The sequence below is a fragment of the Sardina pilchardus genome, chromosome 12 (assembly GCF_963854185.1).
Source record: "Sardina pilchardus chromosome 12, fSarPil1.1, whole genome shotgun sequence".
Lineage (NCBI taxonomy): Eukaryota > Metazoa > Chordata > Actinopteri > Clupeiformes > Clupeidae > Sardina > Sardina pilchardus.
The window spans coordinates 15,885,610-15,900,771 of record NC_085005.1 but is presented as its reverse complement, the minus strand read 5'-3'; the positions used below and the strand labels follow the sequence as shown (position 1 = coordinate 15,900,771).

The following is a 15,162-nucleotide window of genomic DNA, read 5'->3' as shown; positions in this document are numbered from 1 at the left end:
TAATGGATAGACGTATTTCATGTAGAAATGTCAATGCGATGATAAAAGAAAAAGTGGATGAAAATTAGGTGGATTTGTTTCTAAGTAATCAAGGCTATTAAATTCAAAGGTAGGCACTCAGAAAATAAATAAAAAAGTCTGGATTATATATGACCCCACACAACTAGGATCCTAGCCAACACAGTCTTGTTCTTGCTTGTAAAAACAGTTTTAAGCTCCTGGACCAAAAACCAAGGTAGTGTTCCAAATCCCCAATTCCTTAAAGTGCTAACTTATTTTCCGAATCCCCCCTCACATCAGCAGAGACGTGGTACTCCCCGCGGCCTGTGAGATGTACCTGACCAGAGGTGAAGCCCGTCGAAGCTGTAGGAGTAAAGGTCGTCACCCACGCCGTTGCCCCCCCATCCTTCTCCACCCCCGGGGTACGGGGCGTAGCCTTTAGTGGTGGCCCAGCCGACACGAAGGTGGGTGGGCTCGCTGGTCACAAAGTGGTCCACCTGGTCGATCATCAGCTCAAAGTACCACTTTTTATACTGGGCAGATCCCTCGTTAATGCCCAGGAAGATGTTGGGTCGCATGCTGTGAAAGAGGTGGGTGAGAAGGGGACCAAAGTAAGTACACACAAACCCTGAAATGCATGTGCTGATATTACATTACATTACATTTAGCTAACACTTTTTTTTTTTGCCCAAAGTGACTTACATAATTATGTCAATTATATTACAAGGGACTACACTGTCCCTTGTGCCTTGCTCAAGGGCACAACGATGGAAGCCGGGAACTGAACCAATAACTTTCAGACTACTGCAGGTCAGCCCAGCTCCTTAACCACGACACTACCACCGCCAATATACACCACCACCAGTCTAAAGTTTAGAAACACACATTTGCATACAGTATATACTGTATATCCATCAAATACACTACAAAATCGTTTGAAAATATAGTCAAGACGTTGTCAAAATTGATAAGAAATTGTTTTTTAATATTTGCTTCTCTCTCTGTAGGCCTATGTGTTTCCTGTTGCCAATTATTTTTCCCCCTTCCATAGGCCAGTCTCAGATGTGCCTGTTCTTTGTAACTCTCCTAAGAAGGTCATTCCTGAGCCTCCTCACTGCTTCTGATGAGACGGGTATTTTGTGGGTATTATTTCATAAAGCTGCCAGCTAAAGACCTGTGTGGCATTACTGTTCTCAAACAAGATTCTTATGTTCTTATCTGTCTACACAGATGGATGCACCAAGGCCCCCCACTTTTCTCTGGATCCTCAGCATGACTTTTGTGAATGCTGAAGTACACGTCCTTAGAATATATTCCTTTTTTTTCTTTCATTTCTTTCATGGAATGCCCTTAATGTTTTTTTCAGAGTATATTTTCTTTTTTTTTCTTTTTCAGAGTAAAGCTCTTCCTATTTGACCGTTTTTGACCACCATTAGCAGACACAGAGGACAAACACTCCAAATATTCAACTAGCCTCGCCGAAAGACAGTTTCCTACCTTATAGGCCAGTCAATCTAGCGTTTGACCCATAACTAATTGCAATAGTAATCATTCCAAGTTTTTTGTGATCCCTAGGTATATCTAATTAACATATAAAAAATCTACCCATTTATAGTTAGTGGAACATACTTTTTTTCAATGTCAAAGGTAGCAATTTCCAATGCATTTTGCCATTGGGATTTACTACTGGTGAAATGGGTAAAATGTTAAACTATAGATATCAAATTGAAACTTTCACAGTTGTTTACTCACATTAAGGCAAAGATTTTTTTGTATTGCAAGTTTTCTGAAATGTGATGTTTAGATATGCAAATGAGACCAGTTTTACTTATGCAATAATTTGCATATATTTCTAGAAAACTAAATCTGAACAATAGGTACAGTCAGCTTCAAAATAATTGCTGCATTTTGCTTCTATATTGGATACTAAAAGCCTATGCAAAGGGAATATTAGATATTACTTCATATCACCTCAGAAATGAGGAAATCAAGTCAAGTCAAAATCAATGTGTTTCAATGGAAGTACATTATAGAACAAATGATTGTCAATGATATGGTATGATGGAAGTATCTCAGTGCATGCCAACTCACTTGATATGTTGTCTAAAGGTCAATATCTTCCTTATGTGACTTGGCATGTGACTTGAGATACTTCCATCATACCATATCATTGACAATCATTTGTTCTATAATGTACTTCCATTGAAACGCATTGATTTTGACTTGACTTGATTTCCTCATTTCTGAGGTGATATCTAATATTCCCTTTGCATAGGCTTTTGGTATCCAATATAGAAGCAAACTGCAGCAATTATTTTGAAGTTGACTGTACCTATTGTTCAGATTTAGTTTTCTAGAAATATATGCAAATTATTGCATATTTAAGTAAAACTGGTCTCATTTGCATATCTAAACATCACATTTCAGAAAACTTGCAATACAAAAAATCTTTGGCTTAATGTAAGTAAACAACTGTGAAAGTTTCAATTTGATATCTATAGTTTAAAATTTTACCCATTTCACCGGTAGTAAATCCCAATGGCAAAATGCATTGGAAATTGCTACATTTGACCTTGAATAAAAGTATGTTCCACTAAATATAAATGGGTAGATTTTTAATATGTGATGCAGGAGGGTTTAAGGATCAATAAAAACTATGAACCATTACTATTGCAATTAGTTTAAGTTTTGGCCCTTTTTGAGCTAGATTGACTGGCCTATTAGGCAAAGTTCACACAGACATGTTTTTCACTTCCAAAGCACGACAATCCCAAAACAGTGAGTGCAAAAACACTTGGTGGAATTTGATTGTTTACATGTTGTTTCTATGACAAATTGTTTTTAGCTAAATAGCTAGCTAGCTTAGACTATAGCTGGCTTAGCAATTAATGGCCCAAAAATGCAAGCTCATAATTTGAACTATACATTATATTTCTAATAGTCTGGATAATAATGATAGACAGCTGCATCCTTCACTTTCAAACCCATGAATGTACGCATATTTCATTACTTGACCATTACCTTTGAACATCATTAACCAGTCGTGTCTGCAGGAGCAGATCTCTCCGAGGGAGCAGGTGGTCACAGATGAAGTTTTGATTGGCTCGGACGGCCACACCATTGCAAACGCAGAGCGAGCAGAGGACATCCAGAATCTGCATGGGGACCCCCAAATAGAACAAAGAGTGGGTAAACACTGTAAGTGATAGGTAACATATTGCATTTTATACTACATTATATTACACTGTCAAACTTTATGTGCCACAAATAACTGCTAAGTGAGTTTGCTCACACTGACGTCGTGGAGCATGGTTAAGGGAGAACTATAAAACACAGCTACTGTTCATCAGCTCTCTCAGTCAGTGCCCCAGGCAGTAATGTGTCGCACTCCATACGACAGGCTTTAAGCTTAGTGAGGCTTGACAGGCATTTCTAATAATGGGGGTGTGAGTACACTGGGATGGATGGTTAGGGTTTTTACAGGGTAGAGGAATGCCCCCCTCCCTCCTCCCTCCACCCTCAACTACTGCAGTAGGCTACCATCAGTATGGCCACCCTTGCTGGGTCAACACACTGAAGATTCTCAAAGACACTAAAAGCATCTGTCATCTGCTCTTTATGAGAAATGCCACGAATGTCACGACCCAGATGGAAACGCACCCATGTGTTATGACACGTTGAAACATGCCAAGCTTCAAATAACCCCTATTTTAGAGGTGGTATTGTACACCTTTCCGTTAAAAGTGATCAAAATAGCTCGGAGACACTTAGGGCCAGACAGCAACGGCCAATTTGGCTTGGATTGAGCCTAGTCCTACACTAAAAGCTTTTTCAATGGAGATTTTTCTTTTTTTTTTCAGATATTTTCCTTTTAGTCTAGGACTGGTCTTAAAGATGCTATTCTGAATAAGGTTTCATTTGTTGATATTGGACAGACACCACACGAAATACCAGCGAGCTCCCCTCCCCAAACCAAACCCCCCGCCCCCCCCAGGCACTTCTGTTATGGTTTGGGGGGCAGGGTTGCTCCACTTTCGTACATTTGTTTCCAGTTCAGGTAGCCAAGGCTGTGCATTTTTAACAGTACTCACAAAATGAATCAGATATTCACTGAATGAGACAAAAAGTGTTTAAAAAAAATAGTGGCTTAGAATCAGCTATAAGGGAAACTGGCTTCAATTTTTTTCCTGAATGAGTCTAACCACTAAAGTATATCACTAAATTAGGCTGTAACAACAAACAAAGCATTCACTTCCTCACTATTTGTTAATGTTCCCCCGGGAGTTGATGTGCAAAGAGCTTGGACTGGTTCTCTGCCAACTCTGTGATTTATCTTTTGCATTTAACAACCATTGTTTGTTTGTTTGTTTGTTTGTGTGTTTGTTGGTTGGTTTGTTTGTTGGTTTGTTTGTTGTGTGGGGGAGGTGGGAAGTGACCTTGTGGTTGCGTCCATGCTTGTACAGCAGAGAGATGATGGATTTAATGTGTGCTTTCTGGATGATGTTCAGGGCCTCGGGACTCTCCACCAGAATGCAGTGGAGAACCTCTAGAATTCCTGTGGGGAAACAGAGACAAAAACAAAAAAAAACTCACGCTGCTGATGCAACTTCTCAGAGCCTTTGTAGATGCATGGCACAGCCAGTGTGCTTATCTCTATGTGCTTATCTCAGTGGACAGTGCATACTAAACACACAGTGGAGAGATGCAGACACAAAAGTCTCAAATACCATAGCCCTCTGGGGATTTATTTTCTTAAGAGCAATTTTTAAAGGAAAGAAACATAGCTGTTTAAGAGAGGTTAAGGGAGTTTAAATGTGGGGGCTAGTTCATATACAACACAGGGTGATGTGTTGATACAGAGAAACATGCTTTTTAATAGTGTTTTCTCTCTGTGATGTTACAGCAGTAAATGAACTGTTGCCTACACAAGAAGATAGATAGATAGATAGATAGACAGATAGATAGACATATACAGTAGATAGATAGATACTTTATTGATCCCCAAGGGAAAATTCAAGAAACAAGAACACTTAAAACAGACAAAATAAAAAAGAATAAGTAACTCAAGGACATTCAGGTTCACCGACTGAGGTGAGACAGGTGTTTCTTTCTCTACCTACAGTACAGTACAGGTTTATTATCTTAACCACAAATGGAGAGACACTGATAAATTAGAGAGTGCAGGAACCATATTCAACCTTACATCTGGCATCTGGAACTAATATCTGGAATGAATCTTTGAAATTGCAGATAATGATTATCAGATTTAGAAAATAATAGCATGTTACATTATTGCTTTAGTTAGATGTGTTTGTGCTAGTGCAGATATTGGCATTCTTCAGGCACAAGGCTCGAGGTCTCACCGCTTTAAACTGTGGCCTTTTCTAAAGCTAGTGGAAAATGTCTGGCCTTCTCTCAAAGCCTCAGTAAGGAGGAACCATTATGTGGATAATGGTAAGAACATCATATACTCTTCACATTCTCTTACACAGCTTTGGAAAAAAATAAGCAAACCACTGCACATTTTTCGCAGCTGAGTGCTGAATGACATTCGAATGAGTTGACTGTCATATTCAAATTTACAGCGGTCTCTTAATAAAAATATCAACTCATTCAAATGCCACTCAGCAACTGTCGGGTGATATCAGAAAAATGTGCTGTGGCCTCTTAATCTTTTCCAGAGCTGTATGTTTATGTAAGTGTTTGGCAAGACATGGCAGATGTGACCAAGTCTATGTGTATGTATTAGATTAGATCAGATTAGATTAGATTAGATTAGATTCAACTTTATTGTCATTGTGCAGAGTCAAGTACAAAGACTGCAGTTGTTAAATACAATTCCAAGGAATTACCAGTGCATGAAAATGCAAAAAAATGTAGATATGGCTACTAAGGTGTAGCTAGGGTAAACATGGTGGTTGCATAGTTTAAAGAGAGTTGATGGTGTTAAGGTAGACATTTTAAAGCTTAAACATTCCTGTTCTAACTTAACTAATGATTTCTAACAGGTATTCTAAAATGTTGACTATGCTAACAATGCTAACCAGGTTGATAAGTTAACTTAGCTGATGATTTCTAGCAGTAATGTTAAAAATGCTAACTATGCTAACATTGCTAACTATCTTAACAATGCTAACCATGTTGATTAGCTAACTTAGCTAATCATTTTAGCAGTTGTGTTAAAAATGCTAACTATGCTAATAATGTTAACAATGCTAACTATGCTAACAATGCTAACCAGGTTGATTAGCTAACTTAGCTAATCATTTTTAGCAGTTATGCTAAAAATGCTAACTATGCTAACAATGCTAACAATGCTAACCATGCTAACAATGCTAACTTGCTAGTGAGGACTTTTATTTTGAAACAGTAGTTGCTAGGGTATCCATGGTGCCCACTATCAGGAATAAAGAAGTTACTGTAGTATAATCATGTTGGTTGCTATGGAAACTGTCAAAAACGCTTAGTTTTAATGGTTGCTATGTTGGTTGCTAGGTACATGGAGGTTTCATTTAGTTGACTGGAGGCATAGTTGATGATAACTGACAGTTGGAATGGTTGAACAGTTAAATAGTTGAGTAGTTTCAGTGGTTAAATGATTTAATAGTGTATTATTGCAGTGAGGACTTTTATTTTGAAACAGTTGTGGAAAGAGGAAACAGTTAACAGGATATGTAGTCTTCACAGAGAGATTGTATGCTTAAAGCCTGAGAGAGAGAGGGCTGCTGCAGGTGGTGCTGGCCACCTGGCATAAGATTCTAATTGCTCAACGACCCGATTGTGATGTCATAGAGGCCAATGTTAAGTCTATGGGGAAATTTTGAATAGTTTTTATTTAATAGTTCAAAAAGTATAAAAGTTACAAAGTTGAAAAGTCATAGCAACCCGATCCATTAGAATACCTACGTTACAGAGTTTGAATGAAGTTTCTAAGTTAAACGGTTGAAGAGAAATTGCGGTTAGAAAAATCGATCAGCTGAATAATAATAAGAAGCCTAGGAAGAACAGTACAGTGCATTTGCATGCACTGTAATAATAGAGTTGTAAATGCAGTACGAAATGCAGTTATTATGTGATTATTATGTAACTAAAGGCCAGTCCAAACACAAGATCCGCAACGAGACGAGCTGCAACATTCTAAAAACCAGCGACGTTCTAAAACTCTGCAACTAAGATTTGACATGTTGAATGTTTAGCGACGGCTTGCAACTGCTTGCAACTTTTGATTCACACCGCCGCAACTGCTCTCCGCAACCGTTTCAGACCGTCGCGAATCTTTGGTTTGAACTGGCCTTAAGAGACGACTGAAGTCACAAAGTCAGTCTAGCGAGTACAATTTCTTTCAGTTACCATTACTGTTTGGTGGCCTGAAAGGACCAAAAACGCTCTGTGCCATGATCCTTATGAATCTTTGTGCGTATTACCTGATGAGGACTCGAGCCTCTCCAGTTTGCTGACCAGCCAGTCCAGGTTGCGGGAGAACTGTGTACAGTTGGCCCTGTTGCCACGGATGAGGGCGGCTGAGAGGGAGAGACGGACAGACAGACACAGAAGCAGCCAGAGAGAAAGAGACAGAGAAAGGAGAGAACAGGAGCAGAAGGTCAGTGGGTGCTCCTCATTTCAGACGCATCCTGCATGCAGGAGCTCCCCCCCCCCCCTTCCTCTCTCCTCTGAGACAGATCCCTGGCTAGTGTGCAGGGGGCCAAATGGCTTCCCTGACCTGACTAATAAACGTGCCCTTCCTCTCCCTCCCATAACAAAACACAATTTAACAGCAGACTGAGCCCTTGTGTGTGAATGAAATATAAGATGAGCTTGCTGTGTGTGTGTGTGTGTGTGTGTGTGTGTGTGTGTGTGTGTGTGTGTGTGCATGTGTGTGTGCGTGCGTGTGCGTTTGTGTGCGTGGGTGTGTGTGTGCGCATTTGTGTGTGTGTGTGTGTGTGTGTGTGTGTGGGCAGAGTCTCGCGATCACGCTCCAGGTACAACCATCATTAAGAGCGAGTACTGCCGGAGGGCAGCCTCCAAGACAGGATCAGAGCGAGTCGATCAGCCCTCTGAACAGGAAGAGAGCAGCAGACTAAAGACACGCCGAGAGGGGAAAAGGAAGTCAGCTTCAAGGGCTGAATAACGAGCCAGAATATAAGGCAAGAAAAGGCAAAGGGGAAGAGAGGGGGAAAAGGAAATGAACATGCCTATTAGTAGGGGGGCTGACGGTGTGAAACCTGCTCACACGCCCTCATCAGGACCATCTCTCCAGGGGGGGTCTACTCTACTCTATGCCTCCCAGAAGCTCACCTCTGAGTCTCCACAGGAGAGGTGGCAAGATGTGCACCTGTAAAATCTGGCCTGTTCTCTATGGAGTACGTGTGTATGTGTACAAGTATGTGTACAAGTGTCAGTGTACTTGTGTGGGTGCATGTGTGTGTCTGTGTGTGTGTTTGTGTTTGTGGTGATGGGGGGTGGGGGGTTGTCTCTTAGGAGTATAAATATAGAGGCAGGGTGACTGGGGAGAGTCATTAAAATGATGGGTTGTTCGTTCCTCCTCGCAAAAAATAGAACTGCAAAAAAAAAACAAGAAAACAGAAAAACAACACGGCAACAATTCACAAAAAAAAGTTGAGACAAAAAAAGAAAATCAATGGCAGAGTTTTTTTTTATGTCCTCCTGCAGTCGAGATCAGAGGAGCCCGTGAGTCTCTGCTCTAATCTACACAGCCATGGAGAGAGAGAGATAGAGATAGAGTGAGAGAGAGAACAAGAGAGAGAGAGAACAAGAGAGAGAAATATGCACGTGGCGTACACAAATAAACACTACACATGATGAGGAGAGAGAGAGAGGGAGAGAGAGAGAGAGGAGAGAGAGAGAGGGAGAGAGAGAAATATGCACGTGGCACACACGAATAAACACTACACATGATGAGGAGAGAGGGAGAGAGAGAAATATGCATGTGGCGCACACGAATAAACGCTACACATGATGAGGAGAGAGGGAGAGAGAGAAATATGCATGTGGCGCACACGAATAAACGCTACACATGATGAGGAGACTCTTGAGACCGTCCCACCCACGGCTTGTTACTGGATGACAAATAGTGTTTGAAGGCGTCGATGATTAAGTCCAAGGGCCTTTCTGGGCCTTGGCTTATTTCCACGGTGACCCTGCATCAATCAAGCGGTGCGTGTTGCTGGGTAGGCAGGCAAGCAAGGCAGCCGGGCCCTTTAGGGGCAACGTAATGCTTTCATTGGTGCCCGAGACACGACGCTCACGATGACTGATGGATGTGGAGGGCTGTCACGTCACGTCAGCGCTGTCACCTGCATCAGCGACGCATTACGGATGGGAACGGGATGACAGAAGGAGTTCTTGGAGAGAGGGGGGTTAGGAGAGGTCTGTGTGTGTGTGTGTGTGTGTAAGTGTGCGTGTGCATGTGGTGCTGGTGTGTGTGTGTGTGTGTGTGTGTGTGTGTACTGTATGTTCTGGCGCTGGTGTGTGTGTGTGTGTGTGTGTGTGTGTGTGTCTGTGTGTCTGTGTGTCTGTGCATGTTGGTGGGCTGAGGCTGATGGCAATTTCCTACCCAGGAGCTCGTAAAGCAAGTTTAGAATGCTCTTCCAGGCTTCTCCAGCCTCTACTCCGGCAAACTCCTCAAAGTGGGCAGCGCTGTTGTAGACATTCAGACAGTTGATGCATTTGACCAGAAGTGTCAGCATTCCCTGTAGGGGAAAGGGGTGAAAAAAAAAACGTCTTAGTGTCTCTGTTCCACTGCTGACAAAGTTACAGCGTATCCTAAGTGCATGTGATGTGAGTGAGCAACAAAATCAGTTTAATTAAATGGTTTTCGATCATTACATTGTCCGTACAATACACAACAGTCCTGTGCAGCATGACCCTATGCAAAGTTTTTGAGCAGAAAACTCTGTCGGACATCCTCTCCCTATTTTCTGCCATTTTCTGCACATTGTTCTGCTATTTTAAAACGAGAAATATGACACAATAGAAGGGCAAATTTAACGGATTCAGCGCGGACAGGGAGCATTCAATGCTACACAACAGTTTCTCGCTCCGATTCAGTCAGGACACGTTGCTACACTCTAACAATTGTTGCAACTGTCAGGGCTTAGAGTTCTCTGGCAGGGTAGGAACTACGGCTTGACAGCACATGAAAAAACACTGACTATATCTATTATTGTATTTTTCTTTTCCTGGAGAAGCCAGAGTTCTTTGCTGGATTCTCTGCCCACATGGCATGCCTAATAAGTAGACTGTAGGAGAGTCTTGACTATGGCACTGGGTTATGTAACTACAAAATTAGGTATTAATGCTTCAGTGGGTGACAACATCCCAGTAAGAGATGACATCCCCCTGTCTCTTTCTATTCGTAATGTATAATGTATGTGTGAATCTTGATACAGACAACCACACTATAATCAAGAATTTCCCAGAGTGAAGAACTCCTGCTGTGAATAATGTTACTCACACATTTTTCCTTCCGTTCTCTCTGAATTGACAATCTCTCTCTCACGAGATATGTTAATATACCCTACGCTTCTCAATCTCAGTGGATCTGAGCGCACAGTCGCACACAGACAACTACAGTGCAATGAAAAACAAATTTCAAAATCCACGGTGGTGAATAAAACACATTCACATCTTCCTACTTCCTTCTCGGAACCCTGCTGCAGTTATAAATACTCCTCGCTCACCTCCTCCTTGAAGAGGTCCTGGCGCTTGATGAGGGAGCGCAGCTGCCGCTGCTTCTCCTCGTGCTCCAGCTCCGAGTCGGGCTGCTGGAAGTAGACGATGAGGTCGTTCAGAGACTCCCGCACTTCACCCACGGGCAGGCTCACCTCATTGCTCTTCTCCTCCTGCAGACTGTCCAGAGCCCTGAGAGAGAGAGAGAGAGAGAGAGAGAGAGAGAGAGAGAAAGAGAGAGAGGGAGGGAGAGAAATACAGTATGTGTGAGATAATGGAGTAGATAATTAGGGAATCTGGTGTTAGGGAAGCCTTTGGAATGAGAATGAAAAATTGTGAGAAAGGCCGAGATGAGGGAACATAAAGGATTCAGCTTTGCAGTTATCAAAAAGCTGGGAATTCTGTGGTATCACAAGGGTGATCCTAACTGTTATTATACAGTATGATTATGATTCCAGCTATGATATGATGTATGAGCTACTGATGCATTGTAATCTATATGTATGTGACATGGCGTGGCTGTCTCTCTTACTTGATGAACTGACTGAACAGGACGGTGGTGTTGCGGATGATGCGGGCGGCCCTGGACTCCTCGTGCTGGCAGAGCTGCAGGATCAGCCCATCGTCCATGTGGCCCTCTGGGTACAGAAAGGCCTGCGAGGTACACGCAGAAGGCCACACTTATAATACAGCCTCTTCACACACACACACACACACACTTAGTTTCTACACACGCAGCCTCTACACACACACACACACACACACACACACACACACTTAGCTTCTACACACACAGCCTCTACACATACAGCTGCTACATCATCAAAAATATTGGTGACCCACGGCGTTAATATGGCGCATTGACATTGTTAACCACACTAACTGTCACTCAGTAACAATACACTGTATCATAGAATAGACTAGAATCACAATACCTGTGGCATTGTAAAACCACCATAGCATGGTATCGTATCATAGACACAATATCATGATCATAATATATTACAATAAATGAACACCTAGGTGGCATTTTTCACCCTTATTGTATAACAATACATTACTACTGTGTTATATACAGTACATAGAAATGCGCATCATAATCGTAACCCTAACCCTGTTTGTACAGTATGCAAGCATCAATGTTGCTCAACTCATCATGTAGCAATATGTTACATGCTATTACAATATCCTAAGTTAGAGATAGTGGTTGCCAGGGATGAAGGGTACAGCGATATGCATAACTGAAACATTAATTTGAGAATAAGGTTTCCTATAATGTCAGTTAAAGGGACACTTCACCGATTAGCATTAAGCTTTGTATCTTTAGAAAATCTTTAGAATGGTTGTGCATCATTCCCTCAGTTTGCCTTGAGATGGGAGAAATACGGATTTCAATGTTGGACTTCCTGCTTTCAATGACGTAAAAATCATAATTTTACATCATTGAAAGCAGGAAGTCCTATTCATGGGTTTCATTGAAATCCATATTTCTCCCATCTCAAGGCAAACTGAGGGAATGATGCACGACTATTCAAAAACATGACTGGTTTTCTAAAGATACAAAGCTTAATGCTAATCGATGAAGTGTCCCTTTAATAATGTCAGCAGACCATCTCTTTTTTTTTTTTTTTTGTATATTTTTTTGGCCTTTTTGCCTTTATTGTTACAGGACAGTGAAGAGTAGACAGGAAGCAAGTGGGAGAGAGAGATGGGGTGGGATCGGGACACGACCGCAGGCCGGATTCGAACCTGGGTCCCCGTGGGCACTCGGACCCGTACATGGTATGGGCGCTGTAGCCTGCTGCACCACAGCACCCCCCAGCAGACCATCTCTTAATGTGGAGACTGCAGCATTGCTATATTTTTGTTTATGGATGATCCCTCTGATTCTACCTATGACCTGCGGAAAATATTTCAAATCAAATTGAACTTTCCTGCTTTCAAAATAGTTCAGCAAAATGATTTGGACTGGGTCCATATTGCACATTTCGAGGTTGACTAAACCCTACCCCAACAGTCTGGGGAAATCAGATCAAAAACAATTTCCAGCTCCTTTCATTACTGAGCAAACAGAGGCCAGACGTCTCAGGAAACCTCATAAAACAAACCCTCGCCGAGAATGGAAGTAAACATCACAAGACAGTGAGCCAACGAGGCACATTTAGATAATCAAATGTCTTTTCCATCTAACTTAGGGAAAGGGGAGGGATGGGAGAGGAGGCGAGGAGGGAGGGGGTGGGGGGATGTGTGTGTGTGTGTGTGTGTGTGTGTGCTGGGGGATGGGGGCGGTGTAGATGGATTGTATCCTTGAGGCACCCTAGCTGTGTTGCTCTATACACGGACCGTCACTCTAATAGGATAGCTTCATCAGCTAGACAGGATTAAAAACGTAGTTTGATATTTTCCTGGAGTGTGTCAAGATATGGGCACTGCACCAAGGCTCCAGCAGGATGTCACGTGTGGGCAGCGGTGGTGGTGGCAGCTGTTTCTGGCCAGGCTCACCCAGGCGGGGGGTGGTGGTGGTGGTGTGTGTGTGTGTGTGTGGGGGGGGGGTAGGTGGCCTGGGGACAACTGGGCACGGCTGACACTCCGCCGCACCTGTAAGAGCTAATCCGTCGCCTTGCGCTGCGGAGGTGCATCCGCCGGACGTCTCTCGTTATCACGTCTGGACGCTGAGCCCGTGCCACTCGTTTCGCATAGGCGGAGATAACCCTCTCTCTGGAGCGAGGGAGCCTCACGTTCTGCTCTACTCGGCACCTGACTCACAGGCTCCCAGGGCCAACGATCCCTGTGTAACAAGAGCTGGAATATGTTGTCATCCTAGGGTTTAACGGGCGTAGTTTATGGGCGTGTGTTCTGGAGCGAATTTACGAGTGTCATCACGTAGTAAAAAGACAGGTCACTCACTCAAAGGGTCGTTATAATGGAGGCCTTTTCACGTGAAAAGTTGAGAAGTTTATAAGCGCAGACAGCAAGCGCTACGGCACGTCACGTGAGAGGGATTGTTTTCAGTACTCACCCTTCTCTTGAGAGGGCCGAGGCGAGAGGATTTGGCGTCCGGCGCTTGATAGGACAGCCAAAGTCCGGTGGCCACATGCATGACGAAGCAGACCGAGTCTCCGTACTTAATCTCCGCCACTCCCATGCCTTCGATATCTCGCTTCGGGCCAGATTCCACTTTTTCCTGTCCGGGGAAGAAAAGAGGACAAACAAATGAGGATGCCATGCCAATTACTAAGCCGACTGATCTGGAAGCCTGTGAAAAGCCAACTGAGAATTACAGCTCTTTCCAGTAAAAGAGGGGGGGGGGAAAGAACTCAAAACCCTTCAGATAAAATGGAATCACACAGAACAGCAGGCGTATAATCACGTTTGAATGAATTAAATGCGTAGCGTGGCGTTTCAATGACTTCTCTTCACTGTTACGCTGCTATTGTAAAGTGAAAACAGAGTAAGCTTACGTAACTGAGTCACAATGAATGAACCACCACTGTACTGATGATGGATGCGCAGGCTGGTAATGAACAGCGAGGGGAAATCCAGTTGCAATTATAACTTTCATAAAGGTCGGCCATGTTGCCCCCATTGCAATCTTATTAAAGTCTAAGAAAAGTTCAAGTTCAATTACGGCCAGCAAGTGCTGTGGTAATTATAGATCCAGCCCATCCTTGAGGAATATTAGCCTTATTATGCTCTAAACTAATGGCATTAAATGCGGGGAACATTACCACAAAAGTTAAGAAAAACTGGGAGAGCCAGCCCAGTAAATGAAGCCCATCCCTGCACCAGCGGAGCGTATCCTCTCTGTTTGGCCACGCTCGACTGCACAGCCCTGGCATCTGCTGCTGCTCCGCGTCCATTACTATGCGCCCTGAACGCCATGTGTGCCCGGGATGAGTAATAAAAACCTATTCTGCGCTGCCGTTTTTGCCCGCGTGGCCTTGCAGGCACAGCGAATTCATTACAGGGGATTTTTCTCTCTCTTTTTTTTTTTTTGCTTTTTTTGCACGCCGGTAGAATTCGGCTCATTTGGCTGGCACCGGCGGGTCTGACCTTGGAGGCCCTGAAGCAGAATGACGTGGCCGCGGTGTTGGAGTTCTCGCGGTCCAGCAGGACCAGGCCGCGGTCCTCCGTCTGGCCCAGGTAGTGGCCGGTGGAAAGATGGCGGAGGCGGAAAGGCTGCCCCCATCTCAAATTACCCCCACTCCAACTGCACAGAGGAAAACACACAGACACATGCACATCATTAGACATCCGAATATATGGCACTAGAATATATATAAACCTATATAAAGCAATCAGTTCAAATACATCAGGCAGAACATTATGGATTCCATTTGAGTATGACTACAGAAAAGAATGTGTGCATATACAAAGAAAACTTAAGTAAGGGACTGAGCCTTTCATGCATATGTTTTAACTATCAAAGCATCAAGTACATCTAATTAAAATCTATTAATATTAAAGCACCTA

General features: G+C 43.0%; 1 protein-coding gene across 1 annotated transcript in view; it reads right to left on the bottom strand.

The window, feature by feature from the left end:
• Nucleotides 1-15,162, bottom strand: part of ryr3 (ryanodine receptor 3) — a 98,310-nt gene that overhangs the window by 59,573 nt on the left and 23,575 nt on the right. The window contains exons 10-18 of the mRNA XM_062551622.1: nucleotides 14,743-14,899; nucleotides 13,709-13,873; nucleotides 11,222-11,343; nucleotides 10,701-10,881; nucleotides 9,575-9,710; nucleotides 7,425-7,520; nucleotides 4,437-4,555; nucleotides 3,022-3,155; nucleotides 338-579 (exon numbers count right to left, since the gene is read on the bottom strand). Of these exons, the coding sequence (XP_062407606.1) occupies nucleotides 338-579; nucleotides 3,022-3,155; nucleotides 4,437-4,555; nucleotides 7,425-7,520; nucleotides 9,575-9,710; nucleotides 10,701-10,881; nucleotides 11,222-11,343; nucleotides 13,709-13,873; nucleotides 14,743-14,899 (1,352 nt within the window). The remainder of the gene's footprint in view (nucleotides 1-337; nucleotides 580-3,021; nucleotides 3,156-4,436; nucleotides 4,556-7,424; nucleotides 7,521-9,574; nucleotides 9,711-10,700; nucleotides 10,882-11,221; nucleotides 11,344-13,708; nucleotides 13,874-14,742; nucleotides 14,900-15,162) is intronic.